Raw genomic sequence first — 25,106 nt, forward strand, 5'->3', positions numbered from 1 at the left:
TTAGGGTGCTGGGGGTGGGGGTACAAGCTCTGGGAGACAGTTTGGGTGAGGGAGGGGGCTCAGGGCCAGGGCAGAGGGTTGGGTGTGAGATCTTGGAGGGAGTTAAGGTGAAGGGGTTTCTGACCAGGGTCTGGAGGTTCTGGGTAGTGATGTGGGCATGAGAGGGGGCTCAGGGCTAGGACAGAGGCTTGGGGTACAAAAGGGAGTGTAGGGTGCTTACCTCAGGATGCTTCTGTTCAGTAGTGCAGAGGGACTAAAACAGGCTCCTCCCTGCTCTGGATACACGTTGCAGCCACAGAGGGCACATCCCTCTGGCCCCTCTGAGAGGAGTGGCTCCATGCACTGCCCTTCCTTTCAGGTACCACCCCTACAGTTCCCTTTGGTCACAGTTCCCATGCTCGCAACTCCAGCCGAGTGGGGAATGAGAAGGAAACTGAGGCACGGGGCTTTTGGCCTACTGCATGCAGTCTTGCAGCAGGCCAGATTAAATTAAGCATGGGGCCAGCTCCAGCCAATGGACATCTCTCATCTGAAGAAGTGGGCTGTACCCACGAAAGCTCATGATACCATGTACATGTTTTGTTAGTTTTTAAAGTGCTACCGGACTTCGTTGTTTTTTTAATTTTTATCCTGGACAGACTAATTCGGCTATCCCCTGAAGTTTATTTCTCCCAATGTAACCCTATCATTCTCCAGGATTTATGGTACAATCACCATCTTTCCAGCTGTGGATTAGATTGGGCACATTACATTGCATCAGGGCCATTCTGTAATTGACCAGAGAGATCTGGAGTAAGCAATGAGCCCATCGAACAAATTAACCAAAACTCATCTGCCAAGCGTATATGTAAGAGGACTATCATTAGATGACCCTGAAACAAGATGATAATAGAAAATTGTAAGAACACTTTGAAAGCTGGTAGCAATATCAAGGGAGAAATGGACCTGGATAAGGAGAAGCGTACTCTTCGCTTTTATGAAACACTGCATTTGTTTTCATAGTAATTCAAACAAAATCAGGGAAATAAGGATATTTTCCAATACCATTTAGGGATATTCAGTCACTTTTTCTACCTGCAGCATTTTGATCTAGTGGTAAATTGTTAGGAGACTGAATTACCAAAAGTAATATTTAAATGGCTAATGTTGCAAAGTTGTTGTTTTTTTAAACACACTTTGAATGTATAGTAGCAAATTTATCTTGCCTTGCTACAACCATTTCAGATTTCCCTTTGCTCAGGGCAGATAATGTTACAAGACCTGTCCTAGTAAGACTATGGAACTTGTAGTAGTAACTATTAATAACTGGAAATCTGGCAGATTTTGGTGACGCACATTGCTCCGTTCAAGAAGCTTTGTTGCTCTTAGGATAGGAATTGAATGAGACTAAAAGAGTATTTTCTTTAAAGCTTATTTATAAAAGCAAGCTCAGTGCAAAAATGTTTATGTAAGGTACTATGATGAGAGAAGTAAGATCCCATCAACAGTTAATGTTCAGGACTAGCGCAGTTAAGTTGGATTAAAAAAAAGACTTTTCAATCATGCTTACAAATATCTCACCAAGGCACACACTCCTGAGCATAGTGCTATCAAAAAAATGAATGGCAAAGTGTGAAGAGAAATGAAAAACATCAAGAATCACTGGGGAAGAATAATGTGAGGAGTTATATGGGATAATTTAAGTTATGTTCCAGAATGTACCTAGAATATTAAGGTTGTCTGAAAGTACTGATTAGAAAGCAATACAAAATGCATTCCTCCTTATGCTACTTTCAGTCTCTGTCCACAAGGAAGTTCCATGATTCTAAAAATATAATTATCTTATTAAAAGAAGGATGACCATGGAACTGAAAATTAGATCTGGGATCAGTGTTCCCTCGAACTGTTTTCTATCCTTGGGCAGGTTGAAATTTCCATATGTGAGGAAGAATATATATTAAAACAAAGGATAGTTAACAAGGCACTATGCTTATAATATTTAATGTGAAATCTAATAAAAAAGAAAATTAACACCATCTTGGAGTACATGTATCATCATCCTTTCTAACAACTAAAGCTAGTAAACGCACCAAAATGCATACTGTCCACACATAGCTCAAATTTAAGATGCTAAACAAATCTGAGTCAACTAGAAATAGTTATGTTCTCCTTGGAAATACAAATAAAATATTTACTGACACTGCAAAGGAGAGTAAAAGGCATTCACTCAGGCTTCTACAATTTTTCTGGGGGCTGTTTAGGATCCATGCTATACAAGAACAAGTGAAACAGAGACCTCCAAAAACAGATGAAACTTGGTTTGAAACTTTCACCTTCTGCGTGTCACCAACTCAAAGAGTAAAAGCCCCAGAACAAATTAACACGTGGCTTCAGGGTTTGTAGACAGATGCATGTTTCAAAGAATTTGCAAATAAGGTTTCAGCTTACAAAACAACTAGCATCACACCTAGCACTTGCTACTTCTGATTAATAAAAGCCAGAACTCTGCCACGTAAGCAAAGATCTGGCCTTTATGCAATACAATATAGTGTGTATTAATTAGTAACACAAGGTTTTAAAAATATCATTAAGACCAGAGTTTTAAATATCTGCAACACTCCAAAAAATTCTGTTAAAAGAATCTTTTTTCTTCCTTACCTTAAGCCATGAACACCTATGTAGACTTTGTTTGAAATGTGATCATGCAAATGTTCTGGCACATACACATGCACACCCCATGTAGCCTACTCCCTCCACATACCTCCAACTCAGCCAGCCAGAGATGACTGCAGCAAGTGAGTCAGGACACCCCAAACTGCCCCCTGCCTCCACTTGACTGCACAGATGACAGCACCCCTTCTTATCCCACCTACCTCTGTGCAGTCTGCTCCCCCCCAGCCCAGCTGGGGGCTGGGATAAAATATTGCTTCTCAAACTTGCAGGCATAAGCAGTCTAGCTGGGAGTTAGGACAGGACACATATCACAAATTCTCCACCTCTCCCCCACCTCACCCCAGGAACACAGCACAAACTCCACCTCACCACAATGCTAGCACCCCCCTTTTCCCTCCTACCCCATGCAGTCAGCCCCTTACCTCCCTTTCCCAGCCCAGGAGGCTTGAAGAGAGTGCTGGGTTTCTGCCTCTGCCCCTCCCTCTGTCTCTTTCCTAACTCCCCTTCCATCCCTTCTGACTCCTCACAGCCAATTACTCCCTCCTTATCTCCCCTCCTTACCTGCTCTGGGAGCTCCTCCATTTCAAGTACGCAGCATCTCTATTTGAAGCTGCTGCTTAGCAAGATGCCCACCCCCCGCTGGTCAGCCTCTGTGCGGGACCAATTAAAGGGCTGTGCAATAGTGCAACTTCCAGGGAAGTTAGTCTGGGATAGGTGTTCTGATCTTGGCTTAGTAACTTAAACATTTTGTATCTCATTTTCCCCATCTTGTCTCTTTGGCAGTGGGGGAGGAGTAGTTGTGAAGTTTCATACATTTTAAATCTTTGAAAGCTGGTTTGAGATACTTTGACAGAAGCGGTTCGAACTACAGAATACTGTCTAAAGTTATATTATAGCATATGCTGCTATGATTGAGTTAATAAGAGGACTGGAAAGCATACTTGTCTTTGAAAAAAAATCTCCCAAAGCAGCTGGGGAAGATTGGTGTAAATCAAACTACATGATTATGATGATTCCTCAGAAAGAGTTTAAGGAGATGAGAAGGCTGGACAGATGTCACACAAGGGAATTGAATTCCTCCTAACTGTTCTTCTGGACCCCAACAAGAGCACAATGGAAACAAGAGTGGGCGTTAAACAGGCAGCATTTAAATGGATTTGAGATTTGGGATCACTTTCTGTGCAAGTATTTTGATGGAAAAGGCAAAAATCTTTACACGAGTTTCCTAAATTATGAAATTACTTTTTACTAAGACTGCATGCACGAATATATGCTGCAATGTCTGACATGACCTTTTTACAGTAAGATTTGTGAGTCTGTGGTCCCAAGCAATGTGTCTGATATAATAAGTTTTCCTAATTCCAAAGAATGACAATTTCAAGAATACTATACATATCTGAATCCTGTTTTGTATCTTGCTGCTGTACACAAAACATGATATTGCGCTTGCATATAAAACATTTTCTTCCATTATGTAGTCCCCATTATTGGTACACATCATGCTGAATGATCAGGGCTGACATTAGGCAAACATTTAATCATTACTGTAGCTCACAGAACCATGTCTGTTTCACCTTCCAGTTTAAAGCAACTGTATGAGTGGAAACGATCCAAACAAGGAGCCTGACAACAAGAAAACCCTTAAGTTTTGAATTATCCCTGCTGGTGATATAGGATATCATGCAAGTCACATTATGCAGTGAACACAACTTGGTCTGTATTAATTAGAATAAATACCGGCATCTCTATACTATACATGTAAAATCCATTGCTAGAATTCGTCTGCATAATTTCTTAAACTGGAATTTAATTGATTTGTTTGTTTTTTAAAATGCTGTGCACCAATATATGCCCTGAAATCCAAGTCACTGATATTAAAAATGAAATGTTTCACTTTTTTCCAGTGTCCCAAACCGGATAGGAAAAAGATGACTTGGTACAGAGTAAAAGGAAGTACTGCCAGGCCTGCCAATGGGGAGTGGGCAAGGGGCTACTGCCACAGGCCCCTGGGATATATAAGGCCTGGGGTTTCTGGCGGCTGCTGCTACAGCGGCAATGGCAATGGCCCGAGCCTCGGGCCCTTTAAATCGCTGCCAGAGCCCCAGAAGGCACTGAAGGGCTGGCTAATGGGGAGGCTAGCCCCCACCCTGTTCCTTCCGCCTGAGGCCATGCCCCGTCTAAGGGTATGGAGCTGGTCACCCCCTCCTTCCCACTTTGCCAAGGGCCCAGGGAAGCCTGTCAACTGCCCTGGGTACTGCTGTCTCGGACAAGAAAGGAAATAATTATTTAATATCTCCTTTTAGAATAACTTTGAGAATGCAAGGTACAAACACAGATCTAATTGTTGCTACCTTGACCTGGTTCATGAGTTAACTAATATTTGAAAAGTATGCTGAAATATTGCATAATGTATAAATAATCGCACCCAAAAATCTCAAAAGAACAATGTGGTGACAAAGTTGGACATGCAGATGTTAGTAAATGCCAGAATTTGGTTGGTCCCCTATCATCAACAAGCATATGCAGTCTTTAACTACACAATAACATACTATTCTTTTCCATATAATTTTCCCCGTCTCAGTGGGTGTGCAGGCTGCATGGACAGTGCTCTGGGAATGAAACAAGGTTATTATGTAGGGCAGTGTTTCTCAAACTTTTTTTTTCTAAAATATCCCTTTAAAAATAATTATGAGTACCCCCAGTACCTACAGTTTTCAAACACACAATTTTTTTTCTACCATTGCAACACATTTGTTTAAACAACTTAATCGTAGCCAGGTGGGCAATGAAATTTTTGGGTGTAAAAAGTACAAGAATAATAAAGTTCTGTAAAAGTTAAAACAAAAATTCAGTTTTCTCCAAATTTCAGTTATGTTGACATACCCCTAAGACTTCTCTCGAGTACCCCATAAGATACTCACATCACTGGTTGAGAAACACTGGTGTAGAGAACGAGACTTCTCTCTACAAGGCTCCTGCATCGTGGCAGAAGTTGGAATGTGTGCAGTGAACACGTCAGAGCACTGCAGGAAGAGAAAGGATTGACTCATGGCTAAGGCAGGTGGATACTATCCTGGGAACTGGATTCTGTCCTTGCCTCTGCCACAGAGTTTTATGTGACTCTGGGCAAATCACTTAAACTAAATATTCATAGTCACTGGTTATGTGTTTTGGCTGCCCAACTAGAGAAGTCTGGGGCCAGACTGCAAAATCATAAGTAAGCGAAGTTGATTAGAGTCCTATTTCAAACATATGAAAGCTCTACAAAAACACGTAGTTCTCTGAAAAATCAGGATTTAAGTTGGCTTTAAATTTCGCACCTGAAATGAGTGATCTTTGGTCTTAATTTCTCTATGTCTCAGTTCTCCATTTGTAAAAAAAAAAAAAAAAAAAGGAATAATCCCACCTATTTTCACTGGAATATTATAAATTCATTACTGTTTGTGAAAACCTCAATGCTATGTTGCACCACAGAAATGCCTAGGAGAAAATTACTAATTTTGTATTTAGGTCAGGGTGTGACTGGTATGTATTTAAATAAGGCCTGAGGCTACACATAGAAAAAAATAAATACATAACCCATTGAATAAGACCCAGGTCCTATGGAAAAATAGGATATGACCATGAAACTAAAGGTGATCATAAAATAAGGGGGTTAAATTAAGCTTATGTTGGTAAGAGTTATATTGACATTTCTTAATGTTAAACAATTAAAAATTACTTAAAAATTACTCTTCATCTTCCACCCCCAGAAATTCCATCAGTAGAACCATGTTGAGTTCCACCTTGTGGTGTTTAGATTTTTTTTTTCCATTTGTGAAAGTGAATTTTTTTAATTACTCTTTCCCTTAGCTACTGTATAGAGTGCTGGATAGTTGAAAAGAAGAGATTGGTTTGGTCATCCTTGGGATAACAGCTTTTTGAGAAATAGTGTCTTCCTTAGGGCTTCATTTTGCTCTCTGATCCTCTCAGGTTATCTCCAGAACTTAGAATAGTTAATGTACTTTGAGAATTGTCAGCAGTCTTTAGGAATAACTGTTGATTGACCATCCTCCAGTAGAGTGAGTATCACCAGATCCTTAGGTCCGCCAGACTTGAGGCTATAGACCAGCAGGGATATTTTGCCATTTATTTCATTGTTTGTTACTTGTTAAGCATTGACAGCCTGTATAGCATTATACACAGGCGCACACAGTCACAGAAACAAACATATAAGTTGGATGCAACTTTAGACAAGAATCAGCTCCATGATTCTGTGGCTGCAGAATCTACCTCAGAAAATGTCTTTCTACAGAATTATGATCCTGAATCTACAGTTTCATGTTTAAAATTCTGTTTTTAGCTCTTTTTTGTACATCATTTTGAAATTCTGGACATAAATCAAAGTAATATAGTCTACCTAAGATTGCTAGCAGTCTGAAACCAGGTTCTGAAAAGTATAAGGTGCCTCATTCAACTCAGTGCTTGTTGACTTTGAAACATAAAGATAACATGCAAAATATCAACACTGTTAATATTTCATTACTGATCATTTTAGCAGAAACATCCTAACTAATGTACTTATCCAATAATCCCAAACTACCAAGCCAGACATCAAAAAGCCTTTAGATATTCCTACCTCTCCCATTCAAACACGTTTATGAGGCAGTTATTCATTGTCAATACAAAAATCAGTGATGTACTAAAAAGTGAAAAAATGTACGGATAGCATAAAATTGAATTTAATATCTGACAAAATAGCCCAGTGAATATATTATACATTTTCTTATTGAATTTCTTAAACCTCATTTAAAAAAACTATGGAAATTGCTACAGAATTTCCCAGTATCAGTAGAAGAGCTGCAGAATCCTGGTGCCATCCCCCAAAATTTAAGTAGTATCCGACTGAGTGCCCCAGGCCCCAAGATGCTATCTACTTGATTTGTGTATGTGAGTGTTTCTCACTCAAAGGGCTGGTCCCAATGAGGATAACACCCTGCTTTTTTTACTTGCTGTTAAAGGAGCTAGGTTGGGCTCCAGCGGTAATCGTATCACTGCAGTTGGTGCATGCTTGTGGTGCACTGCAGTTGGTGCATCTTAATCCATGTTATGTGACTGAGACCAAGAAAGTAAGATTAATCTCTTACCAGATTTCTTATGTGGCATCCCCTTATCACTTAGAGCAGAGGGCTCAAACCCGATTTCTCTTAGGCCTAGTGTCAATCTTCAAATTCTAGCAGGGCTCCAGAGGAGGCGGGTGTCTTCACACATTCCTCCCCATGTATCCCCCAGCCCAGCTAGTTGGCTTGCACTCTAGTCCCTCTCCCCACATTCCCTGGCCCTGCCTGCTGCCCCTGGCTCTCATCCTACCACCGGCAGATCAGTGGGGCTAGAGTGAGTTCCTGCTGCTAGCTCCATGTGCCTGTGGTCTGGTGGAGGTGTTTGCAGATCCTTGGGTGTAAGCTGTGAAAATATGAACTCCTTTTGTGACACTGATGCAGTATCAGTGATGCCATCTTTCCCGATTTGATCACAAGCCTCCTGATAATTCGATCTTATTTTTTCCTGGCCCAGCCACATTATTAGAATTAAGCCAGATCCAGGACTGCTGATTCGGGGTGGGGGTGGGGTGTGCGGGTGGGAGGGGGAATGGGACAAATGCCCCAGGACCCAGCAATTCAAAGGGGCCCAAAGCTCCTGGCTGCCACCATTATTACTGTGGCAGCTGGAAGCCTCATGGAAGCCTCAGGCCACTTTGAATTGCTGCTGGAGAGCCACACTGGGCACTCCCCATTCTGAGGGCTACAGGGGCGTGCTGTGGTCTGGGCATTGCTAAGGGCTGACTGCCCTCAGCTCTGCCCCCTCTGCCCACCACACACACCTTGCCCCGAGGACCCTGGTGGCTGTTGGCTTCACTGGCCAGATCTGGAACGTTGCTACCTGATATCTCTTGCGCCCCTATCAACTTTAGTTGCTGTGACTGAGAAGATTATACTTGTCTGTTGGTGCATGGTATTAGAAGAGAAATCTAGCTGCCTTCCCCCCCCCCCTTTTTTTTAAAGGGAGACTGTAGGTCTCATGGTTTGTGAAAAGCTAGAAAACATGCCCAAGTTCAACCAAAAACCTTGAACACCAGATGCCAAATAAAAAGATCCCTAAATGTATTTTTATCTGTGCTTTCAAGAAGCCATTCTCTTTTTTGTGGGGTGGAAGGGCTGATTCATGAGTTTGCAAGTACATGCAAGTTGATAGCGTCCCATTTGTCCAAGAGCCAAGACAGAGACCAGGTACCTACAAAAGCAGGTGGCTGGGTGCTGCTGGGAGTTGTATGCAAGGGTAAGTCCCTGCATGCCCCCCACTCCCAGGCCTATAGCTATGCAGGCCTGATTAAATAACTTTTTTCAAAATATTTCACAAGTCAGATTGTGGAAGTACTCAGACTGTACTCAGAAGTCCCCTGACCTAGGGGATTGTACCTCTAACATGGTAAAGGTCCCAAATGTTATTACTGAATCTGACTCAGGCCAATCTGAAGCAACCTGTGTGGAGAGACATGCATGTGGGCTTGTGAAGGGATTTAGCCACCAGAGGGCTGTGTAGCCACAATTTTTTTTGGAAGGTTCTTGGCCCTTTCTTGGTTCACAGGGGCACATGAGTGAATGAGTGTGTGTGTGTAAGTAATGAGACTCGAGGCTCAGATGAGTAACCAGCTTCTCTTATCTCTCTGGTGTATTGCTAGAAAACACATCAGATGTTGACTTACCTCTGTTTCTTAAATTACAGGCAGTCCCCGGGTTACGTACAAGATAGGGACTGTAGGTTTGTTCTTAAGTTGAATTTGTATGTAAGTCGGAACTGGTACATATTGTAGGGGAAACCATAGCCAAACATTTCTCCAGAGCTCAGTTTTATTCTCCCACACCTCACTTCCCTCAGTCCTTTATTCTCAAGCTGAGGTGTCTGCTGAGAAAAGCCGCTCCGCGTCTCCCTGGTCTGCTGGGGGAGGGGCGCTAGCTTCTCGTCTCCCTGGTCTGCTGGGGGGAAGCAGCTAGTGTGGGGTTGCCTCACCCCGTTTGTAAGTAGGGATCCGATGTAAGTCGGATCCATGTAACCTGGGGACTGCCTGTATTCAAAGCCCTAGTCTACTCCCTAAATAATGAGGATCCAAACTAATCTGGATGAAGTGATGCTAATGTAAATCTCAGTTCACATCCTTCTCCATTGTGCCCAGTGAACGGATTCTGTATTCTCCACCAAATGAACAGTTTTATGGAGGAGAGAGTAACTGAGGCATGTATAGGCCCATGTCTGCAATGAATAGCTGTGTGGTAACTGAAGCACAGGTCTGATTACTCTTCCCACACAGGAGATAGGAGATGGGAACTAAAATCTGGTAGAAATTCTGCTGCTTTGATAATGCACAAGGATATGCTATTGGAACTGACTTTGGTGTGGGTCCTCCAAAAGAAAATAGATTCCTCAGTCAAAATCAAGGGTGGGAAATAATTTTAGAAGGGGGGCCACTTCACAAATTTTTGAAGTTGCCCAGGGCTGTCCCGGAAGAGGTGGGGACAGGACACTTTCGCGTTCCCCCGCCCACCGACCCTGATTAGCTTGGGAGCAGGGATAGCCTGTGAAGTCTTTGCCCCAGCTCCCCACCTTCGCCTAGAGAGAACTAACAGCTGTTTTGAACAGCTGGCGGTTCCCTCTAAGCACTAGGTGCTCCTTGCAGAGCAGGAAGAGACTTTGTGTGTTCCCCCTCCCCCCTCAGATCAATCAGAGATGCAAGGGGCATGCAGGGCCTAAAGTTAACCACAGGCTGTTCAAAACAGCTGGCGGTTCACTTTAGTCACCATGCACCCCTTGTGGGGGAAGGAGACTTTGTGCAGTCCTCGGTCCCCAAGTCTCAATTGGCCCCGGGGGCAGGGAAGCAGCAGAGCATCTACAGGCTGGATCAATGCACTTGGTGGGCCAGATCCGGCCCTTGGAGGCTCTCTTGCTCACCCCTGGCCAAAATGAAAGGCAGCTCATTACCTGTCTCACATGCTTGACCCTGACCCGTTACCTCACCACATTCAAACCTTTTCACATACCCACTCGACATAAACATGTCCAAATATCAAAAGTAGAGGAAGATGGAAAATTTAATTTAACGCTAGCTAGCAGCTTTTTAAATTTTTATTTAATATACTTATGTGGAATACTTGAAAGATCCATGTTTTCATTGACATGGATAGTCTTGCCACTGAAGCAGATGGCAACTTTTCCACACTGTCCTGTTCTGTGCAGTTCTTGTCCATGTCCTTCTATGAATCCTCCATAAAGGATCCACCCAACATGCTCAAGGCCTTCCTCTTGATCTTTTCACGTCTCATGGGTACCAGTGGAGTATATGTGCTGTCCATCTGTTGTCTTTCAATCTTGCTACATGGCCAGCCTGTCTCCTTTATTTCATATAGCGGTTTGAAAATGTGGAGACGCCCTTCACCGTGGCAGCCTTTTTTTTTTCTTTACATAAACATGCAACTTTAACCATCCCAGTGGAAAGAACCCTGCTACTTTTACTGCATATCTTAAAAGAAACAATGTTGATTTTTTTTTAAAAGGCAAGTAAGGAGTCTTTGCTTTATCTGCAAAAGGGGGGAAGAGTAGATATTGAAGCAGATAACAGATGTGGTTATTACTGCCCATGGATAGACAAATGAACTTTATAGACTTTAGTCATAGTCTCCCTTTTCAAATTACTCATATGGATTTTCATGTATCTGCCAACATTTCAGAGCCATAAATAACGAGGGGGGGGGGGGGTTTAAAATCCTTTGATGTATGTTGAGCTATGAGAAGACTTTGGAAGAAAAGTGTCAATAGGGGACATTCAGCATATAGGAACAGGCATAAAATCTGTGCCATTTCGTCTCCTGGGTTGGAGGAGCTGAAAGTTTGCTAAACTATGATAAATCAGTGCAACTGGCTGTGTTGTTCCCACATGTTAAATTATGTCCTGGCTGATGGCGATGATGAGTGTGTGTGGCTTGGAAAGGGTGTGGGTTTTGTTGCATGTGCCTCAAAAATGTGTGCTCTGAGCTGCAGTTGTGCGTGAAGCCTGGAGCTTGTGTTTTCCTGTGTCTCCAGGGCAGAGTTGAGCTCGGTTGGCTCCGTGTCACACACAGATGTGACTCTTGTCTTCACCCTGCAAACGTACAACCGTGACGGCTCCCCCCCTTCCCAAAAAAGGCCTTAAAACATTCTTCAGCTCCCACACCCAGCGGCGGCAGCAGCGCCCCGGGAGTGGATGGAGCAGGGGGTGGGGAGCAGGAAATCGGGACCACAAGCAAGAAACTTCAGAGCTGCCTAACTTCTCGCTCTTCCTCTGTAACGCGCTTCTCGGGACTTGCTCCCATTTTCCTTCGGGCTGCGTGTTCTTTTCCCTCTGCCCTCCCTCCACCCCTCTCCCTTCCCCGGCTCGCTCGCTCGCTCGCTCTCCAGCGGCGCCTGGCCGCCGTGAGCTGATAAGGAAGAGGAGAAGCAGCAGGAGAGCTCGCCGCCGCTGCGAGGGGGATGCGGCCGGAGGGGGAAGAGCGAGAACGAGCCTGAGCCGGACCCCCACACGGCGAGAGCGGCGCGCTTGGCTCAGAATAAAGTTCGCCGGGGCCGCTCGGCGTTTTTGACAGCTGGGCTCCAGCGGCCTCCGCGGGCTCGCACAAGCTTCCCCCGCCCCTTCCCTCCCTGTCTCCTTGCCCCACGAGCACTGCCCAGCGGCCGAGGGTGAAAGGGGAGCAAGGAAGCGCCGCTGTCCTCTGAGCTCCACATGCAAGTCTCCCCCCTCCCTCGTCGTCCAGCCAAACAACCCAACAACAACAGACCAACCTGTGGAGGCTTCAGCTCCAAACCTGGGTCCCTCCCCCCCAGCAGCTCCGTGTTGAAAGGTCTTTCCCGCGGCTGCGGCTGAAGTTTGGGGGCTGAAGTTTTGAAGAGCTGCAGAGACGCGCGCGCTCTCTCTCTTTTTTTTTTTTTTTTTTTTTTTGTCTGTAGTTCAAATCACCTGAAGGCTTGAGAGAGAGAAGCAGGGGTGGGGGGGGGGGGGGCGAAAGAGGAAAACAGAGACGAGCAGAGAGCCCAGAGGCAGAAGGAAGGGGCTGGTGCATGCACTGCTGCTGAGAGGAGATCAAGAGACAGGGGGTGCACTTGCCAACCAGCATGCAGAGATGGTAAGAAGTTTCCAACAGCCTTTCGTTTTCATTGTAGCCTTGATTTTGTTGTTTAATACATTGGGCAGTATCAAAACCAGGCGTGCTCCTCAGCCTTTAAACAAACAGCTTGGGGGCGGGGGGATATGCTACACTGAAATAATAATTTCAGCTCTCCCAAACATTCAGGCGCTTGGGGTGGAATGGCCACAGGGTTTTGTTGCCCTTTTCCTTCCACGGAAGGTGAGGGGACAATGTTTTGGTTTTTTTTTTTTTTTTTAAAGTGGGGGAAGAGCTTGAATGTAGACGTATTGTGGTGTAAGCCTCTTTTGGAAACCACCCTCTGGTTGGAAATGAGTAACTGCGCACAAAGTAAAGGAAACCTTTGAAAGTGGGAGAAGGTGTGTGTGGTGTGTGTGTGTGTGTGTGTTTCTGGGGTGGGGTGGGGAGAGAAACAACGCCTGAGGCAGGGAGGCAGAAGTGTAAATCCACCTTCCATCAGTAGCTCTTTCTTCTCTTTTTGCTTGGGCATGTGCTTGCAGTTTACACCTTCCCAATCAGCAGTTGTTCACAGAGCTTGTAGGGGACTATTGATGTGCTCACTGGAAGAGGGAAAACAGCTTTCACATCATGTTTGCCGGATCTCCCGTGAGCAAATGAAACGGGGCCAGTTCTTTTAAAATAGGATTTTACAAGAGCAGGCTTTTTGTTTTAATTAAAAACATGTACATTAAAAATAAAAATCAGGATCTCGCTTAACTTCTTTCGCCTAGGATGTGATGTGAAGATACTTTTGAAGCTGAAAGGAACAGGACTGCACAAGTGATTATGAAGTGATATTTCTGAGGTTAAAAAGTATATTAGGTCACTTAGGAGCAGGGATCAGCTCCTATTCAATAAAGTGCGTGTTGCTTGACCACTCTCATGCTTTTTAGTCCGCTTCCATCGTAAATTGCTATTGTTACCCCACTTGGGGATTGGATACATTAAAAGGGAGATGGGGAAGAGAAGAATGAGACAGTGTTAATATTTTTCCATTCATGTCTTTAATGTGACATGTCTTATTTCAGTGATGGAAGCCACAGTTTTTGGAATGTGCGATATGCCACTGTCAAATGCAGGGATCCGCAACAAAACCCCAGGGTGGGGAGGGGAAAAAAGCAGCATGTGTCCAGGACTGTGGTTACAGCAAGGCTGACAGAAATCAGTGCTTTTGAAAGCAGCTTGTGATTTATGATGATTCCTGTGTATTCTAGAGTCAAACTGTTGTAAAATTGATGAATAAAAGACAGGTAATAATCTGGTATACCCAGGATTAAAGTGGCAAAGTCTATTTTTTTTCTCTTCAACCAACAGTTAAAATGTCTTGGATCTATTTTTTAAGTAAGCAGTCAAAACTAAATATTACATATTTTTAAACTTGTATGCCTTTCAGACATGTCAGCTAATTAGATGTTCAGAGACAGGAAAGGGCTTTATTTTTCATAATAGCATCTTCCATTTATCATATGTATCATCACTCCTTCCCATAGTCAGGAATTACTTTTAAAACAGAGTAAACCTTTTTTGCCATATAGTTCATTTAAGACAATATTATTTAAACCTGATCAGCAGTTCTGCTTAAGAATACCAAGTCCCTGAAAAAGTGTGTGGAACTTTCCTATCCCTTAATAATTTCAGGACTCTTACATTTATTGGGGGCAAAAGTGCTCTGTGTTACACTAGTTTCACTTTAAGTTTTTCATCCTTAATGAACCTTGTAGCTGTATGAACCTTCTGCTGTAAATTCCTAAAGAGCAGGAGATTGAACAATCAGATCACTAAATATTTTGCAAGTTATTTTAGTAATTTCATGTGATTAAGATGCAAGAGAATATGAATGCTAACTTGGTACTTCTTTGTTATGGGAGAAGGGAGAAACTGCTTTTAAGACCCCAAAGTATGAACTGTTCTATATGCACAATGCTTTAAACACATAATGGAGGCTCTCTCTTTTAGTATGTTAATTTTTTAAAAGTTATGTTAAAATATAGGTGGACAAATCTTGGAGACATACCTGTTCACCCTGAGGTTTTTGTATTTGAAGCGTTATATGACAGATGGGAATATGTGATTACATAAAACAAAGCAGTAAAGGAGCAGACAAAAGCAAAGCTGACTATTTTTGTATTAAAATGTAAGTGCTACAGTTTGACTTTTCAAGTGAGTTTTTGCGTTCAGTGCTTTACATAACATTTTGTCCTAATCTTGCTTGCTGTCAGGGATGTTTCATGGTTGTGCAATTGCTGCAGTCAAGAATGCCAATTTGCATTCCAGGAGTGTCATTTGATTACTTTTATCTGCACAGCTTCAAGACTGGCCCAGACCTCTCATTTCATCTTGCCATGTCATGAGTCAATGCTGTGTCGTCTTTTCAAAAATCTGCTTGATTTAGACAAGAAAGAAAAGTGCTTTCATGTTGCAGCCGCACTCCCCTGCTAACTTGTCAGCAGCACGATGTGATTCGCTTGGGCCCAGAAGAATGGTACAGAGATGAGGGTTAGGCGGTTCAATAAGCCCATGGACAGGTAGTGTGTGACATCCCAGGAGAGCTTAAGTTAATGAAGAACAGGTCTGCTTAGTTCTCCACACTCTGACCTCGTGCTGTCCCCACAGTTTTCTCATTTGATCTTTCCCAGCAAATTGATCTTTTCTTGTATTTTCCTGCCTTCCAAGTTAGTCCTTATGGGACTGAAATTAGCAGAGCAACTTAAGTTGGATAATACAGCTGTTCAGAAAAGAAGAAATTGGACACTAGCTCGGAAGGGGGGAAGGGGAAGAAAGCTATTCTTTTCGTTGTTACTATTTTGAAGTCCTTGAAAATAAAATAAAAAAAAATCAGTAACTTGGAAGTTCAGTTTGGTTTTCTTTTTAATCTTTCTGGATGGCCTTTTGCACATTGTCTCAAATATGTATGCTTAGAAAAAAAACAAACAACTTAGCAGTATTTAGTACAGGTTTGCTTTAGTGTTTGTCAGTTGAACTTGTTAGAAATGATTTGCTAGTCTATAATGAGGCTTTTACAGTTACAGTAAGATGCTAAATTATCAATTACACTTGCCAACTACATTATTTATAGCTTGCTAAATAAGTATAATTCCAAAGTATCCAATACTGAAATGCGGAAGTGATTAAACAATAAAAGTCATTGCAAATGCTATATGAGTATTATGGTATGTGAAAATATAATTTGCAAATTAGCACCAACATTAATAGTTTTCTGGAATACAACCTCAAATAGCATAGCTATTGAATTAAGGTACACAATGTTTAAAAACTGGGCTCTAAACTAGAGGACATACTATTGTTTGTCTAAGTATTTTCATTTTATATTTTCATTGCATTTAATCATTCAAAAATAGACTATATATTTTAATACATAGATGGCTAACTTATCATGCAGTGTACAAATTTAGGCTACAATTTTGTAAACCAAGTGCAAGTTGGAAGCGATTAAGAGATTCTTTAGTTTGCTGCGTAATAAGTAATATTTAACTTTTTGGGTTTCATAGCAGATGTTCTCATTTATTATCCACAACTTTGCAAGATGCAGTACTGAAAACATTGCTGAATAAAAAGAAAAACCTCTTATTATGTAAGGAAAATGCTGCGCATGCGCACTTGCTCTCTCTTTCTGCATTGCTTTTTAAAATGGAAAGGAAATGGAAAGGATCATTGGTTAGTTAAACTCCTCTCTGCAGAGCTACAGGGTGCCTCTTGATTTTATTAGATATGCCTAAGGTTAAAAAAAATGAAAAATGACTCAGAAAAATAGAATGGCTCTGAAAATAAGTTAGTAACTGTCACAGATGTAGTGTTTTAGGTTTTGGGGGTGACTCTTGCATTTTGAGTGTGATTTATGTGTGTATCAGGATTTGCAATTGATTCATATAACTAAACAATTGGTTTTAATTTTCAGAAGATTAAAATGAGGAAGTCCAACTAAAATGCATTTGAGACATGGAATTTAAAAAATAAATCTACATATTTTTTTTTTTTCCTTTTTTAAAAATGAGGAATCTTTGAAGGAGTTTTTCACACATTGGACACCAATCTTCAAAAGTTAAATTGCTTTTGTTAAAGAATGAATTATTTTCTGCTATACACATATATATGATTCTGTTTGACTATAAAACAACTAAAATAAATTACAGAAAAGACAAGTGTGATATGTAAAGATTCTATGTAATTTAGAGAGCACAGTTAGGACAGAGGTTTCTCTTTAGAAAATGGATAGGCTTTGAAATATTATAATTAACAGTTACTACCTCATTTAAATAAATGGTACTTAGCAATTTAATACAATATTTGTTTAATCTCATATTTTGTATGTGTCTCTTTCCACCTGATTTGTGACTGTTTGCACTTAACATACTATTGATCATAATTGCTGTGTTATAGTTCAACACTAGCTTTTATGTGCATTACTTTGAACAAACTTCTTTACCATTTAAGTAAATGATATAATCCAGTGAGATAAACTTTTAGGTTTGTCTCTATCTCTTGCACAACGTAGTAGCTTTCATTCTGTTGTTAGCTAGTAAAAGCTTTTATTTGTTGCTTATTAGAACACTTAGTACACTCAAAAGTTAAGCTGTAATTTTAATTTCATTGTTCAAAGAGGCTATCTTGTGTTAGAATGTTTTCATGGTATATTTTACCACACATTATAAATATGTTTGTTATATTATAATGCATAGGCAAGATAGGATGCAGGTAAATAAAGGCTTTTTTCATTTTTCATGGTTGAATATCTTTTCTGGACTTTTTGCTTCTAGAATAACTTAAACTAAGTAATGAAACATGAATGCAGATAACTTCAGATTTGTTTCTCACTTGTTACCTTAGACTGCTCTTTTGGTTTCTCTCTTTGCTCTTTTCAGTAACTTTTCATAAAAATGGTTTACCATTTACTTAAACCTCTTTTGAAAGAAAATTCTGAAACCCACGAGAGTTCTAAAAGTAGGTAGGTGCAATGTGATCATTTTTTTGTAATTATGAAAAAGAAAATATATTTAAAACTGATTAATCACAAGCTCAAGAAATTGAAATGCTATCTTCTGAAAAGTTCTGAAATTCCCATTATGCGATGTACTGTTTGGGAGTCTAGCTTTGTTTTTGCACTATGCTACAGTTTCTCAGGTCAACAATTGTACTATACTATCAAACTACAGAAAGTAGTTCAGAAGCTTGCTGATAATGTGTAGTACAGATTATGAAATGATACAAGCCTTTAGTGATGCTGTGTGTGTGTGTGTGCGCGCACGTGCGCAACACCCATCATGTTGTCAATTGAAATCATATTGAACCAGTGTAGCAACTATGTCATATTCGTCAAATATGGTGGTGTTTTGAAACTTGAGATTTGTGTGTCTTTAGTCTCTGCTTTTTAGTGTTCAGTACAAAGATGTAACAACATGTACAAAACATTTCCCCCTTATTGTGACCTTACATTTGCCAAAGTGCCCCATGCTGAAATTCCTTTTCAGTGTCTTTTTTTGTTCCAAAGCCAGACATGTACCCAGACACAAAAGCCTCTGTGTATAGCAAGCTGTTTTAAATATTGTGACTCGACGATGTGCTGTCCTTTCTCTGCTTGAGCCAAGGATCTCTGCTCAGTGTCTGTGGATTACCAAGTCCCTTCTTTATTGTACCTCTTGTCAGCTATTCCTATTCATTTAACCTTTCATTAGTGTCTGTGCAGCTTCACTGTCTGGAAAGGCAAGGAAAAACCTAAAGGCCTACTGTCACAGTTATTAGATTTCTCGGTTACATCCCAGCAACCATAAAGGAGTAAGAGTCAATACTATTGTCATGCATGCTGCTATCCTGGGGTGCAACTCTTCTATGCATGTCAAGGACATGTGCCACATGTTGATACTGCATCCCAGGAATAAATGCACAACATGGGGGATAGACCAAGGCTGGAAGTAATGAGCTTTGTAGGAGTTATTGCAAAGACAAACAGTTTGTGCGGGAATTTTGCTTAAGAGGCAAAGAGATGGACTTGCATTAAGTGTTGCCAAGATTTGCCTGTGAGGTACTTGTCAATCATGTTAGTTTTATTTTCAAGGGGGAAAAAATTAAATGTTTTCTGAAACCAGGAAATTTGTCGACTTTTTAAACCTGGCAGCCATGGAATATGTTTGAAATAGCTTTCCTAAACATACGGCACTTCTTATAATCTTTTTTTGGCACAGATCAAAAATTGTCAACCAGAATTTTCAAAACTATAGATAAGAAACAGGAAAATACATAGGCAGGAGGATTACAGGAAAATATTGATATTCTTAAAGGCTCATCCTAACTCCCTGGTTGTAACACTGTTGACTTAATTGGACTTGTCCTAGGGATGAATTTGACCAGAAATCTGAAGATGTATCTGAATAACTTCAGCCACTACTCCTGACTCAAAGAGTAGTATCAAGGGACAGATTTCAGTCTGAGAGTCAGTTGACTCTCCACTCTTGTAACTCCACTGAAGGCCAGTAGAATGTGATGAAGTGGGGAATTACGATCTTTGCTCACAAGTTTGTAATTTACACCATGAAAAAATAGATGGATTTATTCCTGTTTTCCCTTTAGCAGCTCTCCTACATCAGAGTCTAGTAACAGTTTTACCAGTCAAAATAGTTTGATACTCAGCTCTTCCGAAATATAACTTTCCTAAGACCATAGATTTAAGGTTAAATTATATTTTAATAGAGACCATTAAGTTTGAAACATTGTAAAGGCCTAATCCAGATCACTTTTACATCAGAGCAAATCATAGTAACTAATGAAATCCGTGCATCTGCAGCTCTGTAAAGCTGCAGAAGAAGAGCTCTCATCAGGCCATCAGTGCTTTAAATGTTGCACGCTATTGAGATTTGTAACAGAACAAAAATGAATGGGAATCAAAAGTTTGTACAACTTGCATCTTTTCTGAAGCTGTTTGTATTGAGTTCTTCAAGTAATGTAAATAGCAATTATAAATGTAACTTATGTAAGTGGCCATTGTTTTATTAACAGTGCCAATAATTGCTGTTTTTTTCCTTCCTCAACCCTAATCCTCATGTGAAAGAAGTGAAGCATGGCTATACCATTTGGTTACAGTTCAGAATATGGAAGATAAAGAGACAGGCAACCTAAAATCTGGCAGTGAGCTATAGGAATAATTGCTTTAGAAATATGAAATTCAGCAAGCAATGCAAAGAAATGTTTTTGGTTTTGGTACACAAAAGCAGATGGCAGGTCTGCCACTGATATTCAATACCAAACTCCCTTATATTCTATTAGGCAGATATAATTTGCATTCAGAAATGGACAAACATTTAAATGGAACTAAAACCACATAAGTGAATTGGAACAAGTTTAGCAGGGGCTACTTAGTTTTAAGCATCCTGTCATTACGAGACTCATATTAGCTTGTTTGAGGCTAAAAGTTACTACATGATTTCCAAATTGAAGATGAAAGGATAAGTTAAGTATCTAATACCTTTTCATATTGAAATGTTGCATTTGATATTTTGGAAGAATGGGTTTAGCATGATGAACCACTTTTTCCTTACTCCATCTTATCCTGATAATTTTTGTAATAAAAGTACCTTGAAATTGTGTTACAGGAATTGAGGAACAAATGAAAGGTAAACTAATTTGGAGGTCCTGTTAATGTCATTGGTGAACTAAAGGAAATATTTGTTTTCTTGGAAGCTCTCATGTTCTGTGTATTCATGTTAATACATGTCTATATTTATTGCTTTCTAAATAATGACTTTTGTAGCTCTTTGATAGACTGTTATTGCCTTAAGTACATTGACTTTGTGTGGCACTTCGCCAGTTTTGCTAGACAAAGTTTTATTATTCATCTTGGTATGAAAGCTACCAGAAGGTTGTTAATACTTATCAGAAGGGTTTTGTTATATGCATATGTTTTTAAAATTTTGTCATTTTTCCAAATATTGGTATATTGATGATTTACAAATACAGTTGTGTTGTGCATTTACACTGGCTCATGTCAATTATGCATTTCTAGATGTCCATTGAAAAGCTTTTCAGAGTGATACCTAAGAGAAAGCTCTGCAAGAATGTTATATTTTTCACTTGGACCTCCTTTGCTAAAAATAATCATGGTACTAGTGATAATTGCATGTCTTCATTGATTAGCCTTAGCTGTCACAACAGGGCATGACCACCATTTTCCAGATGTTGTGGATCTAGAGGACACTAGTGGGCTGGATGCTACTAAAATCAGTGAGAGCAGAAGGAAGCTCAGAGAGTAATGATACAAGAAATTAAATATGCTGCAATTGCTTTTTACTAAAACCCATTTATTCTAATATGTGCACTGCTTTTGGGCTAAATTTGAAGATACAGTAAAACTCCGATGGTCCGGCATCTGACGGTCCGGTACTCCTGATGGTCTGGCACCATCAGGAACCCGGAAGTGCTCCGGGCAGCCGGACCATTGGAGCTGCTCTGCCCCCGGCTTCCCCGATTCAGCCACTGCTAAAACTGACCAGCGCTGAATCCGGGAAGCTGGGGGCAGAACAGCTGGAGTGCTGCTGGGTAGGTCCAGTAGCGCTGCCCCTCGGGGCTGCGGGACCAACCCAGCAGCACCCCAGCTGTCCCGGATTCAGCCGCTGCTGAAATTGACCAGCGGCTGACTCCAGGAAGCCCGAGACAGAGTTGCTCTGCCCCAGCTTCCTGGAATCAGCCGCTGGTCAGTTTCAGCAGCAGCTGACTTGGGTACACCTGGGACAGAGCAGCTGGGGTGCTGTTGGGTTGGTCCCCGCAGCGCCGAGGTTTGGCGCTACCAGACCAACCCAGCAGTGCCCCAGCTGCTCTCCCCCAGGCCTCCCGATTCAGCCGCTGCTGAAACTGACCAGGGCTGACTCCAGGAAACCCGGGGCAGAGCAGCTCTGCTTCTGGCTTTCTGGAGTCAGCCGCTGATAAGTTTCAGCAGTAGCTGACTTGGGGACACCTGGGGCAGAGCAGCTGGGGTGCTGCTGGGTTGGTCCAGTAGCGCCGCTCCTCGGTGCTGTGGGACCAACCCAGCAGCCTTCCAGCTGCTCTGCCCCACGCGTCCTGATTCAGCCGCTGCTGAAACTGACCAGGGCTGACTGCAGAAAGCCCGGGGCAGAGCAGCTCTGCCTCTGGCTTTCTGGAGTCAGCCGCTGATAAGTTTCAGCAGCGGCTGACTTGGGGACACCTGGGGCAGAGCAGCTGGGGTGCTGCTGGGTTGGTCCCGTAGCGCCGAGGAGCGGCACTACGGGACCAACCCGTCAGCACCACAGCTGCTCTGCCCCAGGCGTCCCCAAGAGCAGCTGGGGTGCTGACAGGTTGGTCTCGCGGCGCCAAGGGTTGGCTCTACCGGACCAACCCAGCAGCACCCCAGCTGCTCTGCTGCAGGCGTCCCCGGTTCAGCCGCTGCTGAAACTGACCAGCAGCGGCTGAATCGGGGACTCCTGGGGCAGAGCCGTACTATCAGAAGGGAGGGCTATGAGGGGGTCTGGGGTAGCTTCCCCCCACCCCACCCCAGACCCTTCATAGCCCCCCCTTCTGATAGTCCGGCATATCTGATAATCCGGCACCCCCTGGGTCCTAAAGGTGCCGGATTATCGGAAGTTTACTGTACTATGTAGGGGAGCTTAAGTTGGCATATTGATTATAATTAGTGGAATCTGAGGCTATTGTGATTGAGAAGGTTGCAGCAGTGGACCAGGAGTGTGTAAGGGGTTTGAGTTAAAGTAACCCACACTTTGTTCCTTCCTTCTCATTTTCTGCTTCAAAGTTACACCAGCTTAAACTAAGTCACATTACCGCACAGCCATTAATCAACTAGCAACTTGTATCACCTTCCATATTATCTCTGAATTTAGTTGGTATGAGTTTTCGTAAGCTGTTGCATTTGTATTTGTGTTGAAGGAAACAAGTTCCTCACATGTTGACTTCAGTGGAAAAGACAGATTATTATGGCATATACCAAAATAGCCAGGGTAAGTTTGACAGGAGGAAGAAGGGTGAAGAGAGGTTTTTTCTTAATTCAGCTTAGCCCAGTGGGTTGTGGATAAGGGTGAAACAAACAAAATCATAATCATTTCCATCTGCTCCTAATTGATCACTGTTGTGAAGTTCCAAATGCTAACTTTTTTTGCACTGGAAAAAATATCTCCTAGAGGAGTAGGGGGAGCAAGTGAGAAAAAGGCTAACTATTACTGGCATTGCAACATCCCATCTCCTTAGCTATGGTCACCACAGTGCTGGTCTTCCCAGTGGTTACCACTGGAGTAGGGCAGGAATGTGGAATCTCCATAAGTAGAAAATACAGACTACAGGAGAGTGGTAGTTCCAAACTCTCAACTGTCATGCACTTAAGACTCAGGGTATGACTAGAGTCCAAAGAACGCATCCGCTTTTTTGGAACAGTTTCTGAAAAATAGGATGTGTTCTTTCAACATCCCTGTATTCCTCTCGGTGAAAGGAATAAACGATGTTCCTAAAGAGGAGTTTTTTCCAAAATTTGGCCCCGTGTAGATGGGCCAAATTTCAGAAAAGCCTCTTTCGGAAAAAAAGCGGAAAAAGATGCGCAAATTGCGGTTAGCAATTTGTGTATCTTTTTCCGACTTTTCTTGGCAGTGTAGACATAGCCTCAGAAGTTGCTTCTCTCATGCAACTTGTCACTTAGGACCTTCTGGAGATAAGGACACAGGGAAAATCCAAGGTCTCAGTGCAAGAGTTGTGTTGAACTGATGGAAATAAGTGGTTCGGCCAAGAGACTGTTAAGCTACTTCAGTCTGTCCCATACAAGAAGAGCTATAGGGTCCCTCATATGGCTAGCAGATGAGACGTTAGGCATGTGTCCATGCTGAAGAGTTAGCTTGCAACTAACCCTTGCAACACAGCCTATTATTTAATCATCAACCTCTTCAGGGAAACACTATATTGCCATAAAACAAAGTAGACTTGATTGTCCTCAACTGGGTATTTATGTCCGCCTTCTGCTTTGTCCTGTACAAAAGAGTTACTGTAATTTAAAATGTTCTTTGATGGTATGTATACCACAAAGAACTTTTTATTAAAAGTCTCTGGGAATATCTAACCACAAAGATATTAGAAGAGAGAACCTCTTCAAAATTGTCCCACCAATTCTGCTGTGACCTGCTTATAACATGTAGAATAGAAATGTGGATATATTTACACAAGAATTGTGTTGGTCAAGTTTCCCTCTGAATATGAGGGAAAAAAATCAGTCCTAAAATAAGTGTGTAGGTCAGCCAGTGAGCAAAGGGGTCAAGAGTGTTGGCCTTTTGGTTTGATTATGATGGTATTTCTACTTTCGTATATGCTTACACTTAACCACATTGAATAGCTCATCTCTCACCATTCTGATATTGCACACTGTGTTTTGACATTGGTTAATATTTAATATGCTGCCTTGTCTTGTGGAATTAGTAACTCTCAGTAGACATATTGGAAATCAAGACTATTATTGTGAACCTGTAGTATTGTAAAAATATCAGCATAATGGCAGTGAGCGCTGCTAATGGGTCATCTTTGTAACTCTGGGAACTGAAGCTGACTATTGGCTTCCCCTCTTTTTCACACATTGGTTCTAGTCTTGTGATCCTTGCTTGGGAAAAATACTTGCATGGTATGCTGCCTCCTTGCAAATGACTATAAGGCTGTGCTTCAAGAGAAAATATCAGTAGTTGCGTCTTGTACAGCACTTCAACAGATCTCAGGCTCTTCATGACTTACTCTACATTTTGTTGCTGATGTAGGGATCCAGTCTCCTTGTAAAAATATATATTAATTTCAGCTAATGGGGGTTGCTTTGTGTGAAATAAGGAGATGGCAGACATGAAAATCTTCTGTCATGTTTGCATCCTGAAAGCAGAATGAATTGCCTTTATTTTTGGTCTGTATAAAGTGAGTTCTGTCACAGTTATAATGTAAATTGAGTTATACTGAGATTATCTTGTCATGGCAACATTGTGCAATGTATAGATTTCATTAATTATTCTTAGGTTAGTGAAGGATGAGTAAATATTTCTGTACTTGCAGTTGGAAAAAAGCCCCAGAACTATGTAGATTTAAGGTAATTTGTGTTCCTACCAAGCGACCTGCCTGGAGCAAAAATAGTTATTTTTAAGAGCCCATAACAAGAAATATACAAGAAATATTATAAAATAATATGAAAAGAATATAATGTCAGGATGAGAAAAGTGCTTGAATATAATGAGAAGTGACTTAAACTCAGAGGTGAAA

At 41.7% G+C, this 25,106-nt stretch overlaps 1 protein-coding gene and 1 long non-coding RNA gene across 2 annotated transcripts in view; one reads left to right on the plus strand and one right to left on the minus strand.

The window, feature by feature from the left end:
• LOC106732877 (uncharacterized) overlaps positions 1 to 12,621 on the minus strand; it is a 69,575-nt gene extending 56,954 nt beyond the window's left edge. The window contains exon 1 of the long non-coding RNA XR_012904622.2: positions 12,499 to 12,621. This is a non-coding gene — a long non-coding RNA (uncharacterized LOC106732877). The remainder of the gene's footprint in view (positions 1 to 12,498) is intronic.
• The window catches only part of BNC2 (basonuclin zinc finger protein 2), a 474,676-nt gene continuing 462,180 nt past the window's right edge, over positions 12,611 to 25,106 (plus strand). The window contains exon 1 of the mRNA XM_075931527.2: positions 12,611 to 12,839. Coding sequence (XP_075787642.2) covers positions 12,837 to 12,839 — 3 coding nt within the window. The 5' untranslated portion in view covers positions 12,611 to 12,836. The remainder of the gene's footprint in view (positions 12,840 to 25,106) is intronic.

The sequence above is a fragment of the Pelodiscus sinensis genome, chromosome 6, assembly GCF_052426305.1.
Source record: "Pelodiscus sinensis isolate ZL-2025 chromosome 6, ASM5242630v1, whole genome shotgun sequence".
Taxonomy (NCBI): domain Eukaryota; kingdom Metazoa; phylum Chordata; order Testudines; family Trionychidae; genus Pelodiscus; species Pelodiscus sinensis.